The 19,801-nt window shown below is 41.7% G+C and overlaps 1 protein-coding gene across 1 annotated transcript in view; it reads right to left on the bottom strand.

Annotated features, from left to right (window-relative positions):
* RYR2 (ryanodine receptor 2) overlaps positions 1 to 19,801 on the bottom strand; it is a 308,323-nt gene that overhangs the window by 64,356 nt on the left and 224,166 nt on the right. Inside the window, exons 73-80 of the mRNA XM_056853337.1 lie at positions 17,476 to 17,646; positions 15,793 to 15,852; positions 10,399 to 10,533; positions 3,472 to 3,584; positions 1,755 to 1,851; positions 1,174 to 1,277; positions 894 to 945; positions 90 to 143 (exon numbers count right to left, since the gene is read on the bottom strand). Of these exons, the coding sequence (XP_056709315.1) occupies positions 90 to 143; positions 894 to 945; positions 1,174 to 1,277; positions 1,755 to 1,851; positions 3,472 to 3,584; positions 10,399 to 10,533; positions 15,793 to 15,852; positions 17,476 to 17,646 (786 nt within the window). The remainder of the gene's footprint in view (positions 1 to 89; positions 144 to 893; positions 946 to 1,173; positions 1,278 to 1,754; positions 1,852 to 3,471; positions 3,585 to 10,398; positions 10,534 to 15,792; positions 15,853 to 17,475; positions 17,647 to 19,801) is intronic.

Genomic DNA, 19,801 nt, shown 5'->3' with positions numbered 1-19,801 from the left:
GAAAACCACACAACAAAAACACTAGTTAGTTAGAAGCTATGAAATAATGTCTAATCTATAACAGTGAAAGGGCAGATTAACAAGCTTACTTCAAAACTCTTCACCTCCTCTTCACCTTCATCATCTTCCTCATCATGACAGCTCTGAAACCATGTAAAAACAAACACATTCACAAATAGCCTTTAAAGCCAAATGCATTTGTCTTAGCGGTAAACTTACTCTCACACTCTCTTTTTGAAATAAAAGGTGCACTCTTGCACTAAAAAGAACTTTACAAAAATCTGCTTAATTAATCATGGTCATCTTATTAGTCAGTCAAGATGGTTTTAATCCGTTAATTAATCATTTAATTGCCAGAACAATGCAATCCTGGATTTAAGTAACATTCTTAGCAAATTTAGTTCAGGTAAATTTTTGTAGTAGCTGCTTACTAATCTAGCTCCTGCTGTTGGGTATAGCTGTTAAGCTGAATTATGTTTAAGGTGACCAGATTGGAACTCCATATTAGCTAATTTTGAATGGCGCAAACAGTATTTTAATTATCTCCCAAAAACTATTAATGGTCGTCTGCTTGGCCAGTTCCTTTCGTTATGACTTCAAACTGTTCCAGACAATTAACATTCTGTCTTACCTCTCTTCTTCCCCCTCCTTCACCTTTTGCAGTGAAACAGATCTAAAGTTTCATGCTTCACAGGTATTGTGTTTGTAAACTTTGTAGCACTTTCTTTGTAATATGTAGGTTGTGTGCTCTTTGAGCAAAATGCTTTGAGATTTAATTTAAAAAAAGAAATAAAAGCTGCACTCCGCTTATACATGTGGGTATTGTCTTTCAAAATTACAAAAAACTTTTCATCTTATTTTTAATTTAATAAACAAATAATGAGAAAAATTACCTTTGCCATAATATCAGCATATGCCATATAAAGGTAATCTTCCTCCAATTTACTGTGATGCAGAAAAGAAAGAAGAAAGGGTTACCGTTGTTATTAAAGTAATATTCTGGGTCAATTAAAAAAAAGAAAGATCAGTGGGGATATACAGTGAGTGTTTGTTCCTTGGTCAGCTGGGACTGGGCCTCTACCACCAGTCACCAAGTCTTGGGAGAGCATGATGGTCTATGAATGAAGATTTGGAGAGAACGCTGTTAACTCATATTTTAAAATCTCCCCTCACCATTTTTCAGTTAATGCTGTTCGACTGAACAGTAAAATAAGTTGATGCAACGGATCAACTCTTTTAATGCACTCATCATCATCTGGTGGCTCTTCTCCAGGCTTCTATAGAAAAAACAAGAACACAGAATCACAATATATAAGGTTGCTTGACATATAGTAAACATATAGACTACGGCTTACAATTACAACCTTGCAGCCCAAATGTGCTGTCAACATGACATCATTGCTCAGGACCAGATGAGTCGACAGCTATAAAACACCTTGTCTCAACTACCATTACAACCACGCTACTATAGGGCAGAAGCCAGGTGGGCATATACATATTTAAAGAGGTTCTGTGCCCTGCTGTGGGCGGTAGGATTTTGGGCGTCATTGGACAAGGTTTCCTCCTGAACTAGAAAGAGGCAAGGCTGACGAGTCTCTCACACTCTCCTTGAATATCTTTGTTGCCTTGTGCAAAGTAAAAGCGGCTGCACTGTTGAGGCAGCTCTGCAAAATCCCAACCATTATGCCTGACTATAAGCTGCAGTCACACATAAAACAAACGACAGTTCTCAAGTCCATGAACTCCAAACCTACTGCTAAATCTTCTATCAACGTATCTTCAAAGTAGTGATCTTCTGTTTCAACCCAGGACTTTTCATATCCTTGAAGAAAAAGATTGACAGCTCGATGCCTAAAAAAGAAAACAATTCCTTGTTTCATTTTATTCTAAAGTTCATAAAGTCAAATTCCAAATACACATGACTTTTATGCTTCAGTTTCATATTCAGAGCTGTCAGTCAAACTATTTCCCCTAGAATGGGCATTCTGGACTTCCAGACTTGTTTATACCGCTGTTTGTAGGAAGAAGTATTACAACAATGCAGATCCTCAAATAGCTCTCAGTTTCATGTTGGTATTAGGCAGTTAAAACCAATGAGATCTCTTTCCTGTGACTCCTCTAGAGAGCTTATGGACTTTACGCCTTTTCCTCATCTCCAAACTAAACTAATTAACAGCTTATCGTTTTTATGCCTACACGCGTTAGCATCAACAAATCTCTCTCCCTTGTGTGTTAACTCTGGCAATGTATTTTGAGGCAGCAGTTCAGAACAGGTTGCCATTGAAGTCATACTCACTTCAATGACATGTGTAGCCAGATCCTATGGAAGTTCACCCAGAAGGAGTAAGTCCCAAAGAGTTCAATGGGACTGACTCAGAAGTGGGCACCAGATTGCAGTCTTAGAGTACTGAATTTTTGCTCAGTAAAACCCCGAGAGTGCAACCCTGTCAGCCTCGGCTCCAGCTGCCCTTGTCTTTTGCGACTCTCCCCCTGCTTCTGGGGTTGCCAGTCTTAACCTACCTCAGTGACGACCCAACGACCGGAGCTAGGCTCCTTTAGCGTCAGCGGTCCTTGGCTCCCACCTTGCTTCTCTCTCTCTGGCATGCAGGTGGTTGCCTCCTTCCTCCTCAGCAGGATGACTTGTGCCCCCTTTTATCTTCCTCCCACCATGCTTCCTCCCTTAATTACAGGCCCACCCCCTTTCCCCCATCTCGTGTCCCTCTCTCTGCTTCCCCTGCCAATGCCACGCTCCTCGTTGCCATGGTCTCGCACTCCGTCCAAGCCCTTGGCTGTCTCCCAGGAGAGTTGAGTGCATCAGCCACTCTCCTCCTTTCTTTCCCCCACTACAGGGGTCAGCCCCTCACTCAGCCCAGGGAACTGCTGGAAGTGGAAACTGCTGTCTCCCCTCTCACTAGGGTTGCCAACCAAAACATCCCACTAGTGGTGAAGAGGGACCTGGCAACCCTACCTCTCATTGCCTCCCTGCTCAGGGCACGCCACTGCTTCTCCAGGCCCAGAGCCAGTGGCCAGTGTACCTGCTGGGGCACTGGTGTCCTGGGGCTGCAGGCGCCATTCTTGCCATGGCAGGAGAGGGAGGGCATTGTCTCCCTCCTTCTGGAGGCTGGTCTCCAGAGCCTTCTTCCCTATGGTCCCAGCCACTGCTACAGGTAAGACCTGCAGTCTGGAGTCCGAGGGTGTTGGGAGGGCTGGTGGCGTGGCTTTGCCTCCCAGCCTCATGGAGACAAGCCAAGGAGAGCAAGCCAAACTAGCTTTTGGGCGGCCAGTAGCTTGGTGTCTGAAGAGGGGAGAAGGACAGGCGGCTCTGTCTTGTCTCTGTGGCCTGGGGAGGCGAGCAAGCAGAGGGGAGGCAAGCTATAGTCCTCTCCAAAGTCCAGAGCCCCGGTCACAGGAGCGGCCAGGTCCGGACAAATCCTATCTTCTATATCATCTCTTTCATGAGATCGCACATACCGTGGAAGATTATACAGTGGTGCCATTCTGAAGCAAGCTACTACAGCTCGTTTTCTCTGTTTGGACAGAAGTTTATGCCACACTGCTTTCTTTGACCTCTGAGGATGTTCAACCTGTAGAGCAAATGGAAATGAAAATGACTTCTAGACTGATGCCCAGATTTTTTTAAAAAAAGGACCAAAAGGAATAAACACATAATATTTAAAACTGACAGAAGTATGCAAATGTGCAGTGTTTATTATCTCTATGTTAGCCTAAGAAGGCCTGAGCCTAAACTATATTATCCCAAGAAATGCATCTATAATTGTCACATCCTCAATTACCAGTTTTCAGAATGCAAAAAACATACGCAGCATTCAGGTGGCCAACCAAACATTATATAGTGAATATTTTCTTTTATTTACTTAATTTATACCCTGCCTTTCTCACTGAGACTTAAGGTGGATTATAAAATATAAAAACAATTCAATCAGAAAGCATAAAACATGCAATCAACAATGCAGTAGGGCTAGAATTACGGAACTGAATGAAGCACAGTAGTTTATTATGAACATTTTACAATGCTGTGACTATCCCCAGTCAAACTGTGTACAAAAATATTATGGCCATAGTCTATAAAAATGGGCTCAGATCGATGAAATGTGAGAAGTCCATTATCAAATCTCTGGACATAATTGATTTTCTTTAAAAGCAGCTTCAGGGTATATGTGTGTATTTGTGTTCGTAATTCGTTTCACAGCTGCGGTTGGGAGTTATCTGGCGCCACTCCCCAGCCACTTCTCTGTGAACAACTATTGTCTTCCTGGCCCTGTGAAACTATTGTTCCCACCCCCTCCATAGGTTTGTCATGTCTGTACTTCCTGCTACTGGTTTGCTCTGTCCGAGTCCATCATCTGTTTTCTATTTCATTTGTTCTCCTGCCTTCTGCAGATTTTAACTTCTTGGTGCGATGACACTGCTATTTCTTTTTTTCCCCTGTGAAGTGCCTAGAACACTGTGGGTGCAATATAAATGTTCAGCAACTGTGTTACTACTAGTCTTGGTGCTCATTTTATAAGATTACCCTTTACTACTTTTCTCCACTGCCTGATGCAGAAGCCTGTGGTTCTACTCTGCATGTGGAAACTGCATGCAGCTCCCCCCTTCCAGCAAACAGAAGGGAGGGACTTTCTGAAAGGATGGATAGGAGTCATTCAGCTCATTTCTGATCCTTGCAGCGGCATAACCAAGGGGAGGGGCCGTGGCTCAGTGGTAGAGCATCTGCTTGGCATGCAAAAGGTCCCAGGTTCAATCCCCGGCATCTCCAGTTAAAGGGACCAGGCAAGTAGGTGATGTGAAAGACCTCTACCTGGGACCTGGAGAGCCGCTGCCGGTCTGAGTAGACAATACTGACTTTGATGGACTGAGGGTCTGATTCAGTATATGCAGCTTCATGTGTGCCACCGTGGCACCTCCAAAGAGGTTCTCCGCCTGTCGCAAGGCTTAAAAAAGCCTTTTTTAAAGGTAAAAATAAAATAGAATGGGGCTTTTTCCCCCTATTGAGAACAGTGGTGCTGTGCCAGGAAAAGCCTGGTGCAACAGTGCTGTTGTTCAAGAGGGCATTCCCAGGCTGGGGGAGTGGTCTTTGGCAGCTGACTACCCCGGGAACACACCCACCCATGCCGGCGCCACATTTCTCTTCTGGGATTTAGGTCCCAGAGAGACTGCGGCGTTGGAGCTCCACGGCACCCAGCTCCACGGTGTGCAGCTCCACGGTGTCCAGACACCCAGACACCGACGGAACTGCCCCGGCCACCAGCGTGAGTGCCTCTTATTCCATGATAAGAGGCCGCTTATGCTGCCAGCAGGGTCACACCGCCTCCAGACCACTTTCAGCCCTCCACCTCAGGAATGGGCTGGTTGGCTTTGTAGATTATTCAGTGGAACCACAGACTGTATTCAGCATTATGGATGGGGATAGAGTACTGCTCTTTATAATAAAACAAACTTTTGTGCTTCAAAATGCATGCCATTGAGGATATTTTTAGAACAAAGTTGACAGAGTACTGGATTCAGATAAGGCAAATGTTAAAGAGAAAGCCAGTAATACACAGAGTTATGAATACAGACACTTAATTAGACAAACAAAAAAATTAAAGACCATCCTCAATGTAAGAAGTCGATATGTATACTACTTAATAATTCTCAGTGTAAAACAGATTAAGTGCCAGAACTTCTAAAAACCAAGTAAACAAAAGTGAAACAATCATGCTGCAGAAAGGGGCATCTTCAAAAAGAAGTTCTGAGATATAGGGTTAGGGATGAGAACATGAAACTGGGTAATCAAAACTATTAATATACAAACCCAATATGATTCTAAACAATTAGCAATATGAGAACATTCTCTATACTTCCCATTCTGAAAATATGACGGCCCCGATTAGAGAATTTCTGGAAGTAATAAACGAAATCATAATTGAAATACCAAAATAATACACTGTGGTTTACATGTATAGGTAAACTGGTAGAAGTGATATCTGGAAAGAACTACACTTGATGACCTTGTTAAAATAATGAAATTAACCATCTGCTCACAAAAATAAACAGGAGTCTTGTGGCAGCTTAATGGTTACCAAATTTTATTCTGGCATAACATTTTATGATCTAGATTCCACTTATTCAGTTGCAATGAAGTGGGAACTAGTCCATGAAAGCTTAAACTGGAATACAATTTATTGGTCTTTAAGGTGCCACAGGAATCCTATTTATTTTGTTGCAACAAAATAATATGGTTACCCCACTAGAATTAGCATCCACTCACAGTTAGGCATGGTTTAAATGTAAACACCAAACCATTGTATGGCACCATGTGTACAACCCCATTATTTGTTTACTCCCTTTCCCCCTCCCTTTATATAACTAGAATCAATTGATGATTACCACTTGCGCATAGACCATAATTTTATGTTACTTCCCAAAACTAAACTGTGGTTGCATTCCCCCTCATAAACAGGGAAACTGCAGAACTAGCAAAGTCCTTAATTGACTATGCAAGATGAAAGTGAGAAGGTCTCCTTTGCACAGTTCAAGAACAAGATTTGATATTATGCCTGAAACATACAGTAAGCATTTGTCAAATATATTTATGAAATTTGTGGCTTCAAGAAAAAAAAATATTGAATAAAACCTCATGGGCTAAACAAATCAAGAGATTATCCACATTGGCATGCCTGTGCTAAAGCCAACCCACAGGCCATACTAGGGATGTGCACTTAACAAACATCAGAATTTTTCAGATTTGGATTTCAGGAAGGGTTTTCATACTGGTATTCCAGATTATTCAGGTCCCCAATACCATTTCGGAATTCAGATCTGGGCTTCTTTCAGAATGCTGAAGTGTTTCAGGTCCTTTATTCCCTATGAGGGACTCTTTCCAGGGTGCTGGAGTGGTTGCTTTTCAAGCAACAGACACCAAAATTTCAGGAAACCTAGTCTTTCCTGTCCACTAAAGACCCACCCACCCCCTAAGTTGCAAGAAAATTGGATCAAGAGGTCTAATTCTATAGGGCCCTGAAAAGGGTTCACTATACCAGTCTTCACTGTTGGGAAAGAAAAAAATGGGAAAGAAAAAAATCTGTTTTTTCCAGGGCAAAGAAGCCAACAGCCAAACACATTAGAGCAACCACTGGCCAAAATGCAAGCAGTCCCAACAAGCCCAACACAACCAATGTCAACCCACAGAATCCAAGCCAAAGCAATTTAAGCAAGGGATACTGTTGCAAGTCCAACTAGACCTGTAAAATTGAAGAAAAAACAAGCCTGGAAGCCTTAAAATACAGGCCCTAATATTCCCAAATACAAGTGTTCAAAAAATCCAGATATAATTGCAGATACTGATAAGGTATTTTTCAGATATATATTTGGACACGAAATACTCAAATGCACATTCCCTAGGCCGTACATGGATTAATGCCAACCATACCTCAACTGCATAAAAAAAAAAATAGCTCCTATGAAACAAGACACATAATCTTATTACAGCAGCTAACTGACAAATGGTAGAAAGTCATTTGGGGAGGTTATTTAACAGGAAATAATATTGGTGTGTGTGTGTGTGAAGTGCCGGCAAGTCGCAGCCGACTTATGGAGACCCCTTTTGGGGTTTTCATGGCAAGAGACTAACAGAGGTGGTTTGCCAGTGCCTTCCTCTGCACAGCAACTCTGGTTTTCCTTGGTGGTCCCCCATCCAAATACTAACCAGGGCTGACCCTGCTTAGCGTCTGAGATCTGACAAGATCAGGCTAGCCTGGGCCACCAAGGTCAGAGCAATACTGATGACAGAGAGATAATTATGGTGGGACTTTCACTGGTGACAACATTCAGTTCCCTTCACTGGTGGCATTCTGGTACTAGGTGAAGTGGGCAGGTAGCTGTGTTGGACAGAGAGATGGATGAATTACAGTATTGATAGTCCTATGGCCCAGCATGAGATAGACATATCAAAGCAAACACTGGAGGGCAAACCCTCCGAAATCTGACGATAACAGTGAGGAAAATTCCTCACTTCTATATTTTCCATAGCTCTATCACTTCCTTTGCTACTCAGGGAAAGCAGAGAAACTTGTCTAGTGAGACATCTCTCCAAATGGACGTTTTCTGGTTAGGCCTGATCCATGTGAACATCTCGGATGGGTGGCTAACTTCAAGGGAACCCTGAGTGACTCACCTCCCTCCATCCTGATAATTGTGCATTCTTTTGATGCCAGTTGGCCATTTGTGGGGTCAGCTGAGCTGTTTTGCTTATTTAAAATGAGACTTGACAATGAAACAGTTGCCATTATCACCCTGAAGCCTTTAGGCAGCTGCCAGATCTGAAGTAGAAGTTCATGTCATTCCCTCCCTATTCTTTATAGAGGGTATGGAATCAAAAGCAAGAAGTTTGGCGTCAGTGACCTCTGCTGGATCAGCTGCAGAACTCTGTCATTTCTCTAAATACAATAGTTTGTCCCTTGAAAGAAAAGGCAGCTGGAGATGCAATAACTACATCTATATTTATCCCTCTTATAAATATGTACAGGAATAATGCTCGTTGCTATAATGTGTCATGGGAAGGAAAACAGAGAAAATCGATAAGTGGACAAACAGTGATTTAGAGGCATGCCTCCCTAGAATGGAATAAAATTCTGATTCACTGCAATTAAATAGGGTAGATCTAGGAAGGCAGGAAAGCCCCTCCTTTTGGATCTGTTAATGTCAGCTTCCTGTTCCAAGTGGGGAGAAGAAATCCCCGTGGGAGCCACCCAGTCTCCAAATCTAGAAACTAGGGACATACATTTCATACCCTACAAACGTTTAATATATTTTATACAAACCCACATACTATTATTTTTATAACTGAGGAATCTGTGACCTTTTAGACTTCTAGTCCTCAGTGAGGACAACGCCTGGACTCAGAGAGCCAACCAGCATTTGCTTGGCTTATTATAAGGGGATTAGAGACTTGAAGGAAGCACACAGTGGGCTTGATAAGGATGCCAGCCTCCAGGTGTAACCTGGGGATCCCTCGGAATTACCGTTCATCTCCAAACTACAGGGTCAATTCCCTTGAAGAAAATGGATGCTTTGGAAGGTGGACTCTAAGGCATTGTACCCCAGTGAAGTACCTGTCCTCCCCAGGCTCCACCCCAAAATTTCCAGGAGTTTCCCAGCCTGGATATGGCAACCTTACCACCCCCATTCCCCACTGGTGGCAAGGAGGGACCTGGCAACCCTAAGGCTTGATGAAGACATATGAAACAGGTTTATCTCAATGGTACATGTATGTGTAGCTTGGTTGTTTCGTTGTTTTCCTTTTTTTCTAGCCCTCTCAATATTATAGTATCAACATTATGGGACAGCTGGGCCCTGAGGAAGTGTAGCAGTTACAAAGCAGGTTTTTTGTTTGACTGATTCAGACTTATAATATGAAACAGAAAGTCAAAAAGATATTGTGGAACTGCTACCGTATACGGTTTCTGTACCCCAATCTTGCTTCATCACGACTCACTGCCAATTTCAAACGTCATTGCTATTTAAAATTTTGTTTTATATTTCTTCACACTCTTGGGCAAACACTGAACACTGTAAAAAGTCTTTGGAAAAATAGTATGCTAACAGGTGTACACTACTCATCATTTTAAAAAAGAATTTGCAATAAATGGATGAAAGCAGCCGTTTTTAGCGTGACTTGGTAGAATATTACGATTATCTCAAAATTGTGATCAGTTTGGTGGAGCAATAATACAAAAAAAGGAACAACTCACATGTACCTTGTTTATAACAAGGTGTGGATGACAATGTGTAAGAAAGGCCAGTACTGTATTATTTTCTTAAACTTGAATGCTAGAGGCAAAAATATATTTGCTGTGGTTTTGAAAGAGTGCCATAGCAACTCTAAATTGATTGAATGAATATGTTCTGTGATCATATACTCAAGGCAGATGCTTTGTAAAGATTGTCCTATAGTGTGTAGTCAGAATCTGGACCTTCAAAGAAGTTTCCACAATTTATATAAAAAACAAAGTGATGATAAAATGCTAAGATATCCAATTGCTTCTGAAGCTCTCTGTAGGTGCAAACCTAGACATTTTCAGCTTCTTCCCACAGGTCAGTTCTGGTATGTGACTGCTCACTTGGTGTTTCTTAAATACTAACACAAACATTATCAATCTAAATGCTCCCCTACTCATTATTTTGTTAAGAGAGAAACAGGGGAAACTGCCTCAATGCGGAAGGGGGAAGGAATTTTCACTTCCCTGAATCTTCTGTAAAACACAGAAAAAATGTTTTAAGCAATTTCAGAACTGTATTTTAAAACATACTTTACAATACAAAATATTAATTATTTGGGTGAAGAGGTGGCTATGACAATACACTGAAATATTTAAAAGTATTTAAATTATACCTCACCTGCTCCAGATGAAAAAGTACATTGGCTATATCTAGAACTCGTTCCACTGTTTTCTCTGGATCTGAGGTAACTTCAGTCCTGTTTGGTAAATCTTTGTAAAGAGCCATCTGCCACCTAATGGCAGGATCTTCCAGCTGCAAGAACAAGAGATTTTACGAAAATAAGTGAAGCATTAGAATTTGAGAATCAAACTGCTAGAAGCATTGTTAATTATACTTCTACACGTAACTAGGCAATGGCATGTCAGTCTAGCCCACCCAGGCTCTAACCCATAAGACTCTCACCCCCATCTTTCTCACTAGGTTGACTAGCCTATGAGTGAGACATTACACACCAAGACATAACCCACAGAAATTTCACTGCCTACGCACTGTAGAACAGAATATCTGGTTCCTTTTCCATTTCTTTTTCTTGGAACACAAAGCTGCTATTAGCACAGATTATTTAAAAGCAACAGAGTGAGAGAATGTCTGCATCAAAGTCTGGTCTAGAAAGTTGCTGTTTAATTGCTGTACTCTTAAGTTCACAAAAAATTCAAACTGATTAGCAAGCAAACTAGTACCCACTAAAAATACAGAGTTGGATCCAAAGTGAGCATTACTCTAAGAAACCTTCATTGTATACAGTGATGTTCCTCCCCTTCTGCAAGGCATTGGCAAAACACAAAGACAACTGCTCTGAGCAGCTCTAGGCCCCAGCTCCGGTGGCAGGAAGAAACAAATGCAGCAGTAGCTTCCCCAGGCCTACTGGGGCCTGACTTAGCCAGCCTCCTCTAGGGTTGCCAACCTCCAGGTGGGGCCTGCAGCTCCTGGAATTACAACTGATCTCCAGACTACCGAGATCAGTTCCTCTGAAGAAAATGGCAGCTTTGAAGAGTGGAGTCTATGTCATTACATCCTTCCTGAGCTCCCTCGCCTCCCCAAAGTCTACCCTCCCAGGTGCTGCCGCCAAATCTCCAGTTAATTTCCCATCCTGGTTACCCTCTACCCAAGATCTCAAGTGCGGCTACCCCCCATGCAGGCCTTGAGCTGCCCCTTCTTTAATGAGCCCACGGAGAGAGTGGACTTATAATGGGAGAACACCCACAGCTGGCACAAGCAGGCTGAGAGCTAGCATCTCTCTTCTTGGGTCCAGGGCCTCCAACTTTGGCTGGTAGATCTACAGATGCCCACTCAAGGAGGCAAGGGAACATAGGTACTAGCACTTGCTAGCACAAACATAAGAACATAAGAAAAGCCATGCTGGATCAGACCAAGGCCCATCAAGTCTAGCAGTCTGTTCACACAGTGGCCAACAGGCACCTCCACGAAGCCCACAAACAAGATGACTGCAACAGCATTACCCTGCCTGTGTTCCAAAGCACCTAATATAATAGGCATGCTCATCTGATCCTGGAGAGAATAGGTATGCATCATGACCAGTATCAATTTTTTGCTAGTAGCCATGAGTAGCCCTATTCTCCATGAAAATGTCCACTCCCCTCTTAAAGCCCTCCAAGTTGGCAGCCATCACCACATCCTGGTGGCTTCACAGAGAGGGAAATGCTGTTTTTTGTCAAGCATCCAGTTGAGTATTTAAACTTCTTAGCCGGAACATTTGCAAAAAGGTGTTTTAAATCAAGTCTTGGGGAGGGATGACTAGGGCTGTCGAATCGGTTCGTCCCAAACTGAAAAACAGCCGAATTTTCCCCGATTCGGCGGTTTCTACTTCAAATAGAACCAAAGTCAAAAAAGGAGGGAAAACAACGAGCCGAACTCGGCGAGTTCGGGCGGACGCCAAATAAATTCGTACAATTTCGCTGCCCCCGAAGGAGCATTCTCCAGCGGCCAATCGGTGGCCAAGCTGGGTGTTCTTCTGGCCAATCAGTTGCGGGTGAGTGCGTGAGCCCGGCCACTGCGCAGCCTGGGGAGAGAAAGAAAGAGCGTCTGTGTGTGTGAGAGAGAGATCCCCGTGGGGGGTGCACATTTTTTTGTTGGCTTGCCTTTCAGTCACACCCCCGGGCCGGGGTAAGGGTATGGCCCAACTGCCGAGGCAACCAGACCCCTGGGCCGGGGTAAGGGTACGGCCCAACTGCCGAGGCAACCAGACCCCCGAGCCAGGGTAATGGTACGGCCCAACTGCTGAGGCAATCACAATGGCCTTCTCCCAACTGCCGAGGCAGCCAGACCCCCGGGCCAGGGGGTCTGACTGAAAGGCAAGCCGACCAAAAAAATGTGCACACACACCCCATGGGGATCTCTCTCACACACCCACAGACCCTCTGACCCAATCTTTACAAAACTTGGGGGTTCTTGCAACAAGGGTCCTGTGCCGGCATAGGCCAAGGGCCGGGCGGTGCCCGCAGTCCTCAGACGTGCGGGAGGTATCTAGCCCCTTTCGGAGCAGGCGATGAAGGTTATGCTGTCTACCAAGGTCAGAAGTCGGAGGCGTCATCAAAGCAGGCAGGAGTCAATGGCCGAAGAGATTAATCATGAGCGGTAGCTGGAACACAGAGAAACTGCACGGTTGCTTCCGCAAAGTGAAAGCACGCCTGCACTGCCTTTATCAGTCAGTGCACTTCCAGGCTAGGCTTCATCCTGAAACGACTCAGCACCAGTTCTCTGTCTGCTTAGCCTCTCCAAGCGAGCACTTCTCCTTCTACCTTGCAGAACCACACACTGATGAGTCCTGATACGCCTATCAGGTTCAGGTGAACTTGGAGGGCTGCCACTCTCAGCTTCCACTGCAGGGGTTGGGGGAAGAGTAGCTTCTGTCTGCCCTTGTTCCATCTCCCTGCCTAGCTGTGGTTCCTGCTGAGTTGTTTCCGGTTCCTGTGCCACTGGCTGCAATGGAGGTACTGAGGGCCCAGAGGCAACCTGTTCCTCCACTTCAGCTTCAGAGCCCTCCGAGTCCTCAGCTCCCAAGGCAGGGCCCATGACAGGTCCCCTCAAGCTACCCTGGAAGTTTGGGACCTCTACCCCCAAAAATGCCCCCCGGAGCCGCAGAAAGCCGCGAATGTGCTTTAAATGGCTTTATTCGGCCGAATTTATTCCCAAACTCTGAATCTCATGCCGAATTGCACAGATCCGAATTGGGGGAGTTCGGATTTCGGCATTTCCCAAATTAAAACGGGCCAAATTTTGCCGAATCCAAATTTTACCGTATTATTTTTTTTCAACAGCCTTAGGGATGACTTAACTGACCATTTCTTTAAATTGCTACATGCTTTATATATGGTTTATAGGGTAAGTAAAGAAACCTGCCAAAGTATTTAGGTATTGCGTTATCTGAATCCAACAATATTGGGTTTCTATACTGCACTTTTTAAAATGGCATGCATAATCTTTTCATTGTAATTGATATGTAACTTGGCAGAAGGAAAACTACAAAATAATTGATTGACAATGCACATATTGCTGAGCTGAAGAATAATTAATGTAAGATATTAAAGGTTTTTGTCAAAATGTTAATATGGTTTTAAATAATATTTTCAGTTACTTATTCCAGTAGACAAACTGTATTTTTTGCTGTTTTCATCATTCACATGTAGTGACACAAATATTCCTTTCATTAGTCTGTAGTCATTAAACTGTCTTCCAGTAATCCTGCACAACACACCCTGGGAATCTGCCTTACTACAGTCATGACAAGGTTGAATGGGTAATACACACTGTTTAAAAACTAGAAATAATGGGCTTTCTGAAATCAACTACAGATTGATCTCTGATTGATCTTGAGCAAATCAGTGGTTTTCAAGCATATGAGAAAGTCCAGAAGGGTATTGGAGTATATGAAGAGAGCAAAGAAAGTGTCAAAGTGAAGAGAGAGTGTCAAAGATTAGGGAATTACATGTAATCTGGCTCAATGTGAACTATGTGAAAAGGGTAAACTGCCTATTATACCAATATCCTGATAATGTATTGAACATCCCCAAGTCCCTCATCATATGTGGTGGACCTGTGATAAAGCTAAGGAGTTTTGGGATATGATTTATAATGAAGTAAGACTGATAGTACAAAAAAATATACCCAAGACACCAGAAATGATGCTACTAAGCATGATACCTGATGACTTGTTAACACAAAGGACTTTTCTGATTTATGCTACAACAGCGGCAAGATTGCTCTTTGCAGCGAAATGGAAAGGGGCAGAAATCCCAGGGGAAAAAGACTGGATTTTGAAAATGTTTGAACTGGTGGAAATGGCAAAACTTACAGCCATTTTAAATCAAAAAGACAATGCACGATTTATGGGGGAATGGGAGGCTTGGATGAAATATTGTGAATATGAATTAGGACTGGGGAAAATAGAAGATTACCTTTTAATCTGATCTAAACAATACTATTAATATCAAGAATTATAATTAATTATACTAATAGAATAAGTTATATGAAATTTAACTGAGATATAAGAAGATCAGACCAATCACGACGGGTTAGAATACTTTATTAAGAGGCGGACGGAGGTGATGGGGAAGTTGAAAAATTTTCCGTTATCTGGTAGTTTATAACGTATATAAGAAATTACAACAACATCTAGTTAGGATTTAGAATTACATGTTACCATTATTGTTGTTTGTTAATATGGGAAATTTGTATTATAAAATCCAATAAAATTTAAAAAAAGGAAAAAAAAGAAAATCCCCAAGTCCCTCAAATGGATAGGTGTGTATGAAGCACAGCCTCACAACTTTTCTTTACTTAAGGTCAAGGGGTTAGGAGCCAGGGACAGACACTGACTGAAGAAGTCATTGAGACACAGCTACATCCTCCAAATCTTTGTTAAAAGATCAGTGCAAAGGGCTTAGAAGCCATGGCCAAATTACGGCCAGAAAATCAAACATATTTCCTCCCAGTCCCTCCATCACCCAGGACAAGAAAAGAAGATCTGCACTTGGTACCTGGCAACTCTCCCACCTTCTGTTGCAGCCTTTTGTACCCCAGTGAAACTGTGTTCCTGTGGGTCAGTGGAATCCCCCAAGAACATAATGGAACTCAAAGGGCTCAAAGTGGGAGGTAGGAACCAGTGAAAATTGGCCTCCCTCTCTTCCTCTAGCAGAACAGCCTTCCATGAGCGGAATAGTAGGATCCATGCAAACTATATGACCAAAATATAAATATAGGCTCCTGTGATGAGTTAAATATCACATACAAGGTTCCATGAATTACTAACGAACCAATAGCATGATGTGATTCAGCAGTGGCAGACAACTAAATGGACATTCTTTAAAAGACACGCAAACTAGCAGAAGCAATAATAAACACAAGTTTGCTATTTCCTGTGAGGCAAAGGACAAGAGAAATTACAACACACACAAAAAAGGCAGAGTACAGAGTGGATATCCTAAACACCAGAAGCAGCCTGGAGTTGTTAAAAAGAAAATCTGAAACAAATATATAATGTATTAAAATTACCTTGCCCTGTAAATGAAGGTTATTGCGAATAATATCTCGAACTTCATCCTCGGTGTCTTTCTGTCGAAAATATTCATAATATCAGATATTGTATATGCCGTTGTCTTAGGTCAAAAGTTATACAATCTAAAAGTTATGTCTGTACAAAATATGTATGTATTACAGGCTAAAATCTAATAACACGTATAACACATCTAAGGCCCTGCAAAAGGCTACCAAATAAAATGCTCATGTAACACAATTAGACATAAAATCACACAATTAGACTCTGACCATACATATTTCGGCTTTACAGCCTTCCTCAGTGGTCTAAACCAAAGCTTCTTAAACTGTGGATTGCGACACCATATGGGGTCGCGTAATTGAATGTGCGGGTTGCAAAAAATTTGGCAACAGTATAGTCTCTTTGAATTATGAATCATATAAAATTTCACAAATCAGCAAACACCTCTGAAGACAGAGCAGCCTACACCCTCCGTCCACCATCTTGGCAACAGTATAAATTTCTTTATGATTTATTATCAATAAATGTTTGATTTGTATACCTATATACCTTGGGTCGCATAAACATTTCTCGGGCGAAAAGGGGTCACAACTGGAAAAAGTTTAAGAAGCCCTGGTCTAAACAAACACCATTCCAGACTAAAAATTATATACATAAATTTCTAAAATTCTCTATGACTATATGTGCATTGTGTTTGAAGGATAACAAATAATATATAACTGCAAAACTTCTTCCTCTGTTTTAGGCTTCCATACAGATGGTGAACTAATCCCCAGATGTTTTTCCCTCTTAAATGAGGGGATGTTATATTTCAGACATAAATAAAGTCGTCCATATCTCATAGTCATAAAGTAATCTTAAAGTCTGGAGTAGTTATCAAATATTAAGGTCATGTGCATGTGTAGTTCAGAAAAGAATAACATTCTTCAATAGATTGGTTGTACTAGTGTGTATCTACTAGCAACTGAAATAGAATCACAAGCTTCTAAACGATGGGAAAAGATAGTATAAACTATATTATATACCTTGTACTTTAACTTATTATTACTAATGTCTGTTTGTTATCAAGAAACAGACTTTTTGTTTCCTATAGGTCAATATACACAAACTGGCCAACAAGTCTAGTGCAATCCTAAACAGAGTTACACCTTTCCATGACCACTGACTTCAATGGACATAGAAGGATGTAACTCTACTCTGGTTAAAATTGCACTGATATTCACTGATATTTCTCTCTGTTCACCCTCTGAATATTGAATTCAGTGTCCTTGAAGACACTTCAGCCAGTTGTGGGGATTTACCTGCTTTTGCTGATATCCCACAATGTCTACCACCTATGTCATTTCAGGCTGCATTTGCATGTAAATAGGCAGGGCTAGCTGCATAATGAGGCAAACTGAATCAGTCTCCTCAAGCAGTTGATAGGAGGGCAAGTGAGATAGACACTTTATGCAAGCTTACAACCTTATGGGGCATCCATGACTTCCTCCCTCCCCTCCCTCACCTCCAGCTGTTTTGAATTTTTAAAATTATCACAGGAGATCCATATAACAAACATGCTTTATCACTTCTACTTAAGCCCTTAGAAAGAAGGAAATTAAGGAGTCTACTAGACACATAAGAGGAAGCAGTAGAACCGCAGTTCTATGTCCACCTGGATATAGAAGTATTTAACCTACCATACTTAGTCTGTTTTTTGCCAGTGAAATTAATTCTTGGTCACCAGGTGCACAAATATTTAGCCCAACGGGTAGCAGTCTTTTCAATGCTGCCACAATAAGAGAAGTCTGTGCTGAGTAGCGGTCACCTTTCCGCTTCATTTTTTTCCTTTCCTGATCAGAAACAGCTGCCTGCAATATGTAAGAAACAATCCTTGTTCAAATATCTGTAAAATAGGAAAAACAGCCACCTATCTCACAGGAGTGTTGAGTCTTACAATGGGGGAAACATAAACCATTCAAAAGTCAAGCGCCTCTTCCCGGCGATGCTATATGTCCTTCCTCCTCTTCCACATACTCAACCCCAGCTCATTGTTTCACTGGGCCGGTGGATACCACCAAACCAGCCACTATTGTCACAGGCCTGAGTGATAAGGAGTCTGTACCTGTGGCATTCCTATGAATCTTATGGATAAAGCACAGAAGTAAGAGGCTTATTTCTCTGAACAGAACTGATGTGAAAAGAAAGTGGAGTAAAGGTTATGCTGGCTAAAACTATTCTGTGATGAATAAAACCGCAAAACTACAAGGTTATGATATGCACTGTTGCCCGCTTGATGGTTGAGTCTGGAAAAATATCGGCATCGCTTATTCAAGGTACTTTTACCCCTTCTTAACAGGAAGGTCATTTCTGCCTGGAAGTTTAGCATCTTGATAGCTGGAAGGAAATAATGCTACCATCTCAGACCTAGTCTTCGAACAGTATAACAGATGGTGACCTTGAACTTGTGACTTAATGCCGGGAACATGGTGGTGCTTTCTTCACAGACCAAGTGACAGACAATAGCACACCACCACCATGTGTGACTCACCAAGTAGTATTAGTGTAGCCTGCCCAGGGCAGAATATTCTAGCCTCTCAGCTCAGCTGACCACTGGTCTGAGAGAATAAAAGCCAGCACCAAACTGCCAGAAGGCAGGGAGTTGATGGAAGATGGCTTAGGGGCTGTCTGACCTCACTCCACATCTTCAAAGATGTAAAACCTAGGATTGTTAGTGAAGGACAACACTGTTGTCTGGTCATTAGCTTTCCTCATTTCTTGCGTGAGATGTAAGAACTGAGTATGTTCTTGGCCATGGCTCATTCTATCATTTCATATCTTGCGTGATATGGAATTCTACCATTTCACAAACTCTTTGTCAGAATTGGAAAGACTCTCTTTGAGAGGGATTCATGTCCAGATGAGGCTGGATGTTTGGAATGAATGCTTGTGGACTATTCCATATGATGGAGACTCTTAGTATTCCTACTAACCTTACTGTGGGGTCTAAGAGTATTGGATCAGTTCCATATCTGGAAACACTGACATCTCATTAATCCTAGCAAGAATTGATGGGTTCTCACTGAATGATCTAAATGGTCTGACTTGGCTTTCCTTGAGAAACATGGAAGTTGTGAAACCTAAGTTACAGAACTGGTCTCTTCAGTTCTCAGAATCAGAAACAGGATTCTTAGATACTCTTAGAGAGTCCTCTAAGCAACCAGAGATATCTCTCAGGGTAAAGAGTCAGAGGTTTCCTCAACAACACAGAGGAAGCTTCTACACTCAGTGACAATGAGTGGCATACACAGTATGCATACACAGATTACATTATATAGAGAGAGCTATAGAGCTCTTACCTGGAACTAAGGTTCATACAGGTTCTCTCTACATATTGAATTTAAAGCTACACATAGTCTTGTAAATTACTGACTTCAGCTTTACAAGAATCAGCTGTCTCTGATATAGAACAGTATTCCAATGAACCAAAAGCTCATTAAGTATGTTTGACTATAGCTCTCAAATAAATTAAGAACCAGAGAAAAAAAGATATGGTAAAGACATAGAAACATGGGAAAAGACTATGTCCTTACAGAAAAGGTCTGCAATGTCCTGAATATAAGCTAGGAGAAGTTTAGAAATAATATAAGGTTGTATTTTGCATTAAGATGTTTTTAACAATGAATTTCTCTCCTTATACTAATCATATTTTGACAGGCTTTCTGTAAACTGATTTATTCCTGAATGAAATGCATTACAGGTTTAAGGTTAGAAAACCTTATATATAGAAATTGCTTATAAAGATTGTTTAAAACTGCTTGCGTATATCATAATGTATTTTATGAGATTTTGAGAGTGTGTAAATATTCACATGCATATATATATATATATATATATATATATATATATATATATATATATATATATATATATATATATATATATATATATATATATATATAATGTGAAATAAATGTTATTTAAAGAAAGTTCCTTGTTTATAAATTTTCTGGAACACTTCAGTAG

Source organism: Euleptes europaea, chromosome 7 (genome assembly GCF_029931775.1).
Source record: "Euleptes europaea isolate rEulEur1 chromosome 7, rEulEur1.hap1, whole genome shotgun sequence".
In the NCBI taxonomy this organism is placed as follows: Eukaryota; Metazoa; Chordata; class Lepidosauria; order Squamata; family Sphaerodactylidae; genus Euleptes; species Euleptes europaea.
The sequence above is the reverse complement of the archived record's forward strand: the minus strand, read 5'-3'. Positions and strand labels throughout refer to the sequence as shown.